Source organism: Haliaeetus leucocephalus, unplaced genomic scaffold (genome assembly GCF_000737465.1).
Source record: "Haliaeetus leucocephalus isolate CR32 unplaced genomic scaffold, Haliaeetus_leucocephalus-4.0 Scaffold143, whole genome shotgun sequence".
Classification (NCBI taxonomy): domain Eukaryota; kingdom Metazoa; phylum Chordata; class Aves; order Accipitriformes; family Accipitridae; genus Haliaeetus; species Haliaeetus leucocephalus.
This window is the reverse complement of record NW_010972579.1, coordinates 2154513-2164692: the sequence shown is the minus strand read 5'-3', so window position 1 is coordinate 2164692 and position 10180 is coordinate 2154513. Positions and strand designations below refer to the sequence as shown.

At 55.1% G+C, this 10180-nt stretch overlaps 2 protein-coding genes across 2 annotated transcripts; one reads left to right on the top strand and one right to left on the bottom strand.

The window, feature by feature from the left end:
• NEU4 (sialidase 4) lies at positions 1-2108 on the top strand. The gene is made up of 3 exons (XM_010561204.1): positions 1-201; positions 393-648; positions 1057-2108. Exons 1-3 carry the CDS (start codon positions 1-3, stop codon positions 2106-2108), a joined length of 1509 nt encoding a protein of 502 aa, XP_010559506.1.
• Positions 2109-3198: 1090 nt separating this feature from the next.
• On the bottom strand, positions 3199-5957 carry TM4SF19 (transmembrane 4 L six family member 19). The gene is made up of 4 exons (XM_010561203.1): positions 5561-5957; positions 5372-5449; positions 4639-4823; positions 3199-4332 (listed from the first exon to the last, which is right to left on the bottom strand). The coding sequence occupies exons 1-4, from the start codon at positions 5735-5737 to the stop codon at positions 4146-4148; spliced, it is 627 nt and encodes a 208-aa protein (XP_010559505.1). The 5' UTR covers positions 5738-5957; the 3' UTR covers positions 3199-4145.
• Positions 5958-10180: the final 4223 nt, after the last annotated feature.

The following is a 10180-nucleotide window of genomic DNA, read 5'->3' as shown; positions in this document are numbered from 1 at the left end:
ATGGGCTCCCGGCACTTCCCTGCCCGCACCGTCCTCTTTGAGAAGGAGTCCAATGGCGTCACATACCGCGTGCCTGCTCTGCTCTACCTGCCCTGTGTGGCCAAACTGCTGGCTTTCGCTGAGGAGCGACTGAGTGCCGACGATGCCCACGCCAACCTGCTGGTGCTGCGCCGTGGCACGATCTACGGGAGCTATGTGGAGGTGGGACGGGGGATGCACCTGGGGCTGGGGGGGGGACACGCTGGGCTGGGGGCACGGGGACAGCGAGGTGATTATCCTCCACTGCTGGGCACAGCCGAGCTCCTGGAGGCACCTGCATGGGGAGGGGAGGCTGGGTCAGGTGAAGCGGGGTGGTCCTCACCCCTCTCCCTCCTCTCTTCCTCCCTGGGCAGTGGGAAGATATGCGCGTGCTGGAGACGGCGACGCTGCAGCACCACCGGTCGATGAACCCCTGCCCGCTCTATGATGAGTTCACTGGCACCCTCTTCCTTTTCTTCATCACTGTGCTGGGCAGGACCCCTGAAGCCTACCAGATCGTCACCGGCCAAAACGTCACCCGCCTCTGCTGTGTCACCAGCGCTGACCAGGGCCTGAGCTGGAGCACAGCCACAGACCTGACGCAGCAGGTCATTGGCGGGGCCATCAAAGGTAGCCCACTGGAGAGGGGCGAGGAGCGGGGGGGGGACAGCCAGCAAGAGGATGACCATGGGTTTTGGCCTCCTGGAGCCACCTGTGGTGTGGCTGGAGTTGGCCTCGGGGTAGGAAGCCCACAAGCATCGAAGAGATGGGGTGGAAGATGACCTCAAGCAGAGGGGAGAGGGGATGGAGGGAGTAGCTGTATCACTTGCAAGGGGTGGGAGAGAAGATGGAGAGGCCCTGTAGCTGTGGGTAGGCCCATGTGAGGACAACCAGGCAGCACTGGGCTCTGCTGCACTCCCACCCCACCGCCTTGCTTGGCTAGGCTGGGGGGGGATGCTCTGGACACCCTTCTACGTTGGGCATGGCAGGTGCACCATGGAGGCCACTCTTTACCCACATCCCATCTCCCCTCCCCAGACTGGGCGACATTTGCACTGGGCCCCGGGCACGGGATCCAGCTGCGGTCCGGCCGGCTGCTGGTGCCTGCCTACAGCTACCACATCGACTGCAAGGAGTGCTTTGGCCAGCTCTGCAAGACCACCCCTCACTCCTTTGCCTTCTACAGTGATGACCATGGCCGGGGCTGGCGCTTTGGGGAGTTCATCCCCAACCTGCAGACAGGTGAGTGCCAGCTGGTCTCGGTGGATGAGGAGGATGGCTCCAACGTCCTCTACTGCAATGCCCGCAGCCCTTTGGGCTTCAGGGTCCAGGCACTCAGCACAGACGACGGGGCTGTCTTCCACGGGGGGCAGCTGGTCCAGCGGCTGGTCGAGCCCCCCCATGGTTGTCATGGCAGCGTCATCGGCTTCCCCGCACCTTTCGTGTACGTCCCCACTGCCCCCTGGGACCCCACAATGCCCCTCCGGGGCTCAGCTCGCCAGCTGCTCCCTGGGATGCTCCAGGGATTTCAGTACCTGCCCACCCAGCAGGCAGCAGGTGATGAGCTGCCCGCTGTGGCCACCAGCAGCCACCACAAGCCAGCCGAGCCTGAGGAGGGCTGTCCTACCCCAGGGCTTCACGGCCATGCCCATGGTATTGCCTCAGTCCGAGGGGACCCTGTGGTGACCCCCAGCCCCACCGCCTTCTTCCAAGCACCAACGTGGGTCCTCTACTCCCACCCCACCAGCTCCATGTCACGGGTCAACATGGGGGTTCACCTGAGCACCTTCCCCAGGGACGTGGAGAGCTGGACCGAGCCGTGGGTCATCTATGAGGGCCCAAGCGCTTACTCAGACCTGGCTTACATGGAGCTGCCCTACAATGAGGCCTCCATCTCTGGTGGCCCAGCCATCGCTTTCGCCTGCCTCTACGAGAATGGAACACGGTCGCCCTATGAGCAGATCTCCTTCAGCATGTTCACGCTATACGATGTGCTCCAGAACATCCCCCTGACAGCCACTGCTCCCCAGCAGGATGGCGGCCCCACACACCGCAGGAAGCAGAGGCGAAAGAGCTGCCTCGTCTCCTAATGCCCCCCAGGTTGGCTCCCCCCGGTCCTCCAGCACCAGACCCTGGGGCACCAACCCAGAGCCCAGTGCACTGGGATGCTCACAGCCTGGGGTCCTGCCACCGGCCAGCATGGCCACATCACACAGAAGGCATGCGCTACCGTCCCAAAACTGGATTTTTATCTCATTTTTATTGCTATTTTTTAATTACATAGTTGATTAGGCATGGAGGCTTGTGCCACCAGCCCAGCCCCAGGCTCCTTTCAGCGTACATGGGCTGCCCCATGAAATACATAATGGGGGGCAACAGCAGCAAAGCAGGGGAGAAGGCATCTGGGGACACCCTGTGCCACCTGCCTATGCCAGGTGCTGGGCCGGGGGGATGTCATGCTCCAGCTGTGCCATAGCTGGTACTACCACCCTGCTCCGAGGGTTTTCCTTCCATGGTCATAAATATTTATGTTCCTTTTTTAATTGCTCCTTTTTAATGGTGCTGTTTGAGCCAATGCCTCTTTTTCTCAACAGTCTCCCCAAAATCACTGTGCTGGTTTTGACTGGGGTAGAATTAATTTTCTTCGTAGTACTATATTTTCGATTTGTGCTGAAAACAGTGTTGATGATACAGAGGTGTTTTTGTTACTGCTGAGCAGCGCTTACACAGAGTTAAGGCCTTTTCTGCTCCTCACACTGCCCTACCAGCGAGCAGGCTGGGGGTGCACAAGCAGTTGGAGGGGACACAGCCGGGACAGCTGACCCCAACTGACCCAAGGGATATTCCAGACCATGTGACGTCATGCTCAGCAATAAAACTGGGGGGGGAGAAAGTTGGCTGGGCGCTGCTGCTCGGGGACTGGCTGGGCATCGGTCAGTTGGTGGTGAGCAATTGTTTTCATTTATATCACTTGTCTTTCTTGGGTTTTATTTCTCTGTCTCTGTTACTTTCCTTTTTTTTTTTTTTTTTTTTTCAATTATTAAACTCTTCTTATCTCAACCCATGAGTTTTCTCACTTTTACCCTTCCACTTCTCTTCCCTCCATTCTGCTGGGGAGGAGGGTGAATGAGTGGCTGTGTGGTGCTTAGTTGCCAGCTGGGGTTAAACCTCAACAGTTGCCCAGTTACTGTTTAATCTGGCTGATTGTGGGTTTTTTTAAGCTACCCTGGACATTGCTACTTTCCTCTGAACCTTATCGGTTTTGTGGCAAACATCCTCCCAGCGCAGGCAGGTTCAGGTCTGTACCCACACTTGGTCCCTGTGAAGGATTAGGGGATGAGGGCGCAGGGATGGGGGATGCGCTGAAGCCAGTGACGCCCCCTGCGAGTGCAGTGGTGGGTGGTGCGATGGAGGTCCTGGGCCGGTGGGGATGAGTGCGGGGCTCCTAACATTTGCCGCATGTATATGTGTGCGTATGGGTGAACTTCATGGAGGCTACACCTCAATTCCATCACTACTTCCCCCAGCACGACTCCATCCAAGCCCCCCAGCCCCAGCCAGAGCCTGGCTCGGCTCCTCCAGTCTCCTTCACCTCTCCTGCCCGGTGCCGGAGACAAACACCAATGCAAGCTGCCCTAAATACAGACTGATTAATGAAAATAAGTTAGTGTTCCAGCTCTTGTCTCTACATATACCATCGTGTCACATTTTGCACTCGGGCGGGTGGAGGCTGATGAGTAACGGCCAGGGGAGCCATTGGGCTCATGTCGGGATGCCGGGAGCCAGGTCCTCACCTCCATCGCTCACTGGGCTCATTTCCATCCCCAAATGGCTGCTAGCCCCAAGGGCATCTGCTCCAGGGAGGAGGAAGAGGTATCGCCCAGGTGGAGGGCTCTGCATGGAGGCAGCCCTTTGCACACTGACCCCACTCCCATTGCTTCGACAACTCACGCAGGCTGGGATGTCTGTCCCCTCTGGGCAACTCTGTCCATCTTGCACGGGGCTCTTGTACTGGGCTGGTGTCACAGTTCCTGCCATATCCCTGCTACAGCATTTGCCACCAGCCAAGGGACACCCAGGGCTGATACCTCCTCCAAGTGCCATCCTCCTGGCACTGTCGCAGGTCCCTACTTCCCCTCACAAAAGCCGCAGAGGCACCCGAGGCAGCCGTTGAGGATCTGGAGGGAGGCCAGCACCATCTCGGTGGCGCTGACAAGCAGCAGGAGGGAGAAGAGGACAACATTCCAGGCCACAATGCCCTCCGGCTCCAGGCAGGTGCTCCAGGTGCGACGATCATACAGGTAATTCTGTGCCCTGCATGATGGGGAGAGAAGGAGATGCAAGATGCTGCCCCGCAATTCATCAGGAATCGCATCGCTTTCCACCATGGAGGTGTGCCCCAGATGCCTCCTCCTTCATCCCGAGGATGAACAGGGTCAGCAGGGTGATGGGGATGGGAAGGACCGCATAGAAAGCCGTGAAAGGTGAGGACCTCTTGAGCTACTGGGGTCTTGCATGACCACCAGCAAGCCCACCTCACCCCACCCACCATAAATAATACAGACTTAATTAGCAATAAGCTGACGAGGTGGCACTGACGACTCAACCCTGCTGCCTCACCTGGTGTCAGGCTCCTTGCCGCCGGCGTCCAGGAAGGGGTAATCCCAGAGGATGCCGTGCCCGCGGCCATGCTCAGAGGCATTGTAGAAGCAGAGGGGTCCATCGGTCAAACCCACCCCGGAGAGGACGAAGCAGGCGGCAGCGCCCAGAAGTGCCAGCTTGGAGAGCACAGCAGAGATGAAAGCCTGCGGGCAGCACCCAGTGAGGGCAGTGTGGGGGGACCGAAAGTCAGGTGGGCTCCAAAATGTGGCTGTGCGTTACTGGTGGAGTTTGGTAAGGGGGCAAAACTCCCCTTCCCTTCACCCCAAGGGGCTGCAGCCCTGGGGAGCCGAGGCTGAGGACAGAGCCATCGCTGGGCTGTTTTGAGCCAGACAGAAGCGGGCGGGGAGCGGGGACAGGCAGGGAGCAGGGATAGGCAGGGAGCTGCCATGCAGAGTTTGGTGAGGCAGAGCCCATGCCAGCAGCCCATGCCACCTCTTGGGAGGTGGCACCATGCAACATCCCACCACGGGGCCAGGGGAGAGGAGGCACCCTTCCTCGACCCACCATGCAAGAGGGGGCGCCCTGCCACATCCCGCCCTGGGGCCATGGGAGAGCAGGATCCATGCTGAGTCCCACCACAGGACCATGGGAGAGCTGGCACCTCACCACATCCCACCCTGAGGCCACCCACCACATCCCACCATGGGCTGCTTGGGACTGCTTTGGCACGGGGGGCCCAGCGCTGCCTTACGTTGCGACGGGTGCCGCAGTCGGAGCAGCCGGCACATCGCCACCCCACCGCCGTGATATGGGTCGCTGCCAGCAGCACCTGCAGGAAGGAAAAAGCAGCTGGGGGACGAAGGGGAGCCACCTGCTCTGTCCCTTCATCCCCGCTCCACAGACACACGAGGAAGGGCGCGGTGCAAACCGCGGTACTCACGGTGATGCCACCTCCCCAGACACCTGGCATGGCCCTGGCTTGCTTGCTGATGTGCCCCTCCACCAGGTACTTTGATGTCCCACCAGGGAAGAGCAGGAGGATGTTGGCTGCCACAGAGAGCATGCCCAGCGCCAGCAGACAGGGACCCACGATCCGGCTGCATTTCCCCACACACATGGCCACCCTGCATGAGGATGGGGAGGAAGAGGAGGAGAGGAAGGGGCTGCCTTCATCCCTTCAATGCCCCATGGCTCCCCTACCCTGAGCCCATCTCACAGCCACAGGTGGATGGGAGTTTTCTGGTTCAAGCTTTTGGGTCCCAGCCCACCCCACTGGCATCGCCCTTATTCGAGGGCAATTTCCAGTGGAAATCCTATTTTCCACACACGATCTAATTAATGAAATATTAAAAATAAATCCAATGGTAATACTGATCTACTGCCAGTGAACAGTTTTCTTGAGGTTGAGCTATTTTATCATAAAAGGAGAAGCCCAGCTACAGACCTGCTAATATTTCTTTGTCAAATGGGTAAGGGAGTTTAAGACAATGGCAGGTCCCACACCGAGCCTTGAAAGATGTGAGACCTGCAAGGTCGACTCCTCCAAAATGTTACCAACCATCACGGCTTGGTTTGACTTTGAGTGCTTACGATGAGCAGGAGGGAGCCAGGAAAGGGGCAAAATCCTTGGACAAGGACTTGTGAAAGCACATCAGTCTCCAATCAAATCCAACAGCAACACCATCCCCGTCACATACTAGTCCTACCATAGGTCTGAATATGCTGAAACCAATTAAAGTTAATTAAGAAAAGGTTATCACCTATCCTCAGGCAAGCCATCCAGCTCTGCTGGCATTTTATTAAGTTATCAGTTCACCTAGGAAGTGCCTGCCCATCTCCAAGTGATACCTTGTCAAAAATTAACTCTCCCTCTTCTGTACCCCCAAGACAGGGGATATCCATTGGTCACCCTGGGACTGCTGACAACAACCTGGTTTGCTGTTGTCCCGGTTTTCCAGGTTTCTTCTACCCTGTGTCCACTTTTGCTTCAAATTGGTTTTATGCATTTTTCCCCTTTCCTGGTGGCTTGCAACCCATTTTGCGCAAGCTCCCTGAATCAAGCTGCTTCTCGCACTGGGTAATTTATTTCAGGCTCACTCTGGCTTTGCAGAAGCAGAAGTGAAGATGCGCCGCGTGGTTGTTTCCGTGGGAAGAGCTGCCTCAGCCCCCCTCGTGCACAGCGTCAGCGATGGGGAGGAATGGCTCAGGCTGCGTGTCCAGCATCTGCATAGACCGAGAGGCCGGGGGGCACCAGCCCAACGGGGCTTTGCGTGGCTGCAACCTGCTAGAGACCAGCCACGCCAGCCCCGGCAGGCTGCTGGGGGCTAGGGAGGGCTGAACGTGGAGGAACAGGGCTGCAAAACTCTGCTGCATGGAGATGACACAAGCCAAGAAGCCCAAGGTGGACCACCAGTTCCACCCATCCCGGAGCTTCACCTCTCCACTGCTTTCTATCCTCCCTGCCTTGGTTATAAGGAATTTAGGGCCTCTTGCCCTCACTGCAGTCCCACCTGTAGTCCAGGGATTATGCATGGTTGTCCCCCGCAAGAGCCACGAGCGTTCAGTGCTGAGTCCCACCTCCCCACTTTGGAGGACCTTCCAGAATAGCTCTTGCTCCTCAGGAGCTCACAGCGTGGGCTGCTCTCACCAGCCCGAGGCTTCTGTGGTCTTCTGTAAGTCTCCCCTTAAACTCTCCAAGGACTCTCTTGCCCCTCCACTGCTGCCCTCTTCCTGGGGAAGGCAGCAGGTCTCCTTCCCCCAGGAAGCTCTCCACAGCTTGCTGTCCCCCCCACAACGCTCCCCTTGAGCATGAAGCAAGTTTGCATTAGCTGCTTTCTTCTACCTCAGCCAATACAGACAGAAAACCCCCTCTGTACGGGGAGGTAAAGCAGCTGAATCAGTCTCTATTAGGACACTTGAAAGAAAGACTCCCTTCCTGCTAGCATGTCTCCATGGCCAAAAGCAAGGGGATTCAAGCAAAGCCCAGGCAACCCGTCCACCCACCTTCCCAGCTTACCTGGAAGTGATGCCACGTGGAGCCAGCAGCGTCCACCCCTTAGATGAGCCCTGTCCTGGAGGCATCACCCATGGGTGACTATTTATGATGTCCTAGCATGTGCTCCATGTCTTCCTCCTCCACCCTAAGGTCCACCCACCGCACCAGTCATGATCCTCCCCTCTCCCACACAACTGCCGGCTCAAAAGGAAGAATGACTGTCCTGTCTGAATGAGCCAGCCTCTGCCGGTGTTGCAGCTGATCCATCTGTTCGATCACGCCTCCTTCCACTGGCTGAAGCCACAAGTCCATCAAAGCATGCACAACTTCAGATTTTAAGGCTTCTACCATGTCTGCTCTAAATGCCTTGACCATTGCCCAAGTAGCAAACACCATTTCTCCTGGAACAGCCTGCAATGACTATGTAGGGAGAACATTTTCCTCTCTCCTCTGCAGCCCACTCCAAACACTATCGTTCTGTCACTGTGAATCCACGTCGCCCACCAAGGGCTTCTTCCATCATGTTTCACCTTATTTCCCTTGTGCAAGAGCTTTGTGTGTGGCTGCTGAATAGTTCAGGTTTGCCTCTTCTCATTCTTACCCACAGGAGAGAGTATACTAATATTTTGATAAAAGCTTTTAAAGAAATATTCTCGTGTCTCAGCTGGTTCCTATCTTCTGCCTTTTGCTTTCTTGTCGATAGCCCAGCTTTTCCTCCAGGTGTTGAGCATACCCCCATTACGTATATATCTCGCATCTTGGTGATAACATTGAGAGAGAAAGGTTATTTCTGAGTATCTTATCTTAACTATTGCAAGTCACCAGACAGCAGCATTTCAAAGTTCTATCCGGGGTCTCCATGGCTGGCAGTTAGCATACAATGGGAAATCTCCTCTTCTGATCCCACAGAGAAGGTCTGACAGTAGCAGCTCCAAGATGGGAAACAGGACCAGGAGAACATGACCTCCATGTCTGAGAACAGGAGAGAGGGAAGCAGTAGTACAAAAAATGGCAAAAATGGAGCAGTTTTTCTGGCAGGGGATTGCGGGCAGCACAAACAAAGAGGAGAACTGCTTGTGGGCCGTGCAGGCAAAAGGAAGAATCTTCTCAAAGAAGAGTTCGGAGAAGGTTCATATTCCTCATGTGTTCATCATGAGGACCTGAGGCACATCAGCTACCTGGGATGTCAGCTTCCCCATCTGCAACAGCCACAGGAGATGAAGTCTAAGTGCAGCTATCTTATAGCCCTGATACAGTCTTGCTCCAATACAGTAAATAAAAAAGCAACTAGAGTGCTACCTTGCTCTACCTAGGGCAATGCACACCAGTAGCATTTGCCAACACGTTTCAAAGTGGCTTTTCCTGCTTTCAAACCAGTGAGTACAGGACTGTCGAGAATATAAAAACTGCTCTAAGTACAGCATGCCACTGTTGGCAGAAACAGAAAATGGAGTTGGACCCCTTGAGTGCCACATGGAAAAAGATGAATGGGTGAGACTGGGTTACATCAGCCAATTCCGTTTTCCTAGGAAAAATAAGCCGAGAGGAGCAAATTATCCGAATAATGATAGTTCCTCTGAAAGGAAGATCAGAGTTTGCACCAGCAAGTAAATTCCCGTTTTATTCTTAAATAAGATGAATTGGTCTCTAAAAACCAGACAGCAGCAAAGGCAAAACATGTAGGACAGCAGACTGCTGAGAATAATACAATTTTTCCTTCTCTTTTTTTTTATTTAGAAAGAGAGGAAGCATTTTTCACTCTGCTGGAAGAAAATGTGTTGCAACCTCATCTTGTGCCCTTTTCTTCGTCACAGCAATCTGAGCTTCCTACGTTGCCACACACATGATCTGGTCAATCATCTCCCACAAAAAACCCCATGTAATTCATGATGAAGCATCAGGGTGAATCTTTTCCCCAGTATCACTGATCTTTCCCTTATACCCGCTCCAGCTCAAGTCCATAATAGTAATAATAATAATAAAAGGCTAATTTTAGCCCTGCACAGCTTCCCCAAGCACCTTGAGCTGCTGCATGCCTCCCTTTCTCGCACAAGACCTTAATTATGAAAGTGTCAGCACAGCAATTCAAGTAACTTGCTGCCAAGTCACCCAGCCACAGTGCTGCCACATGTGGTCCCACGCAAAGTGACGCTGGCTCGGCAAGGTCCTCCTGCCAACTCCTTCTCTGACACCGGATTGCGGCTGAAGAGATGCCAGCTGCTTTCATCCTAGTCATTTCGTGTTGCTTTATCCTGTCACACTTAGAGGGATCTGCCTCTCCAGCCTACAGTTTGCAGGTCACATCTGGCAGTGGCTCTTCCTGAACTTTAAGGTCTGTGAGCTTTTTATAAGCACTGCGTCCACTCTCTTAACCATGCTCCCCTGCTCTTTGCTTCCTCAAACTCCCCTGGGGCTGTGGAAATTGTATGGCAGGTTGGGTTTCAAGAGTGGTTTGGCTTCAAGGAGAATCAAAGAGGCTGAGTTGAGTCCGAATCGGCAAGATCGAACCATTCTGTGCCAAACCAACCTCCACCTTGGTCCTGTCCAGAGGATGCTCAGCACGAG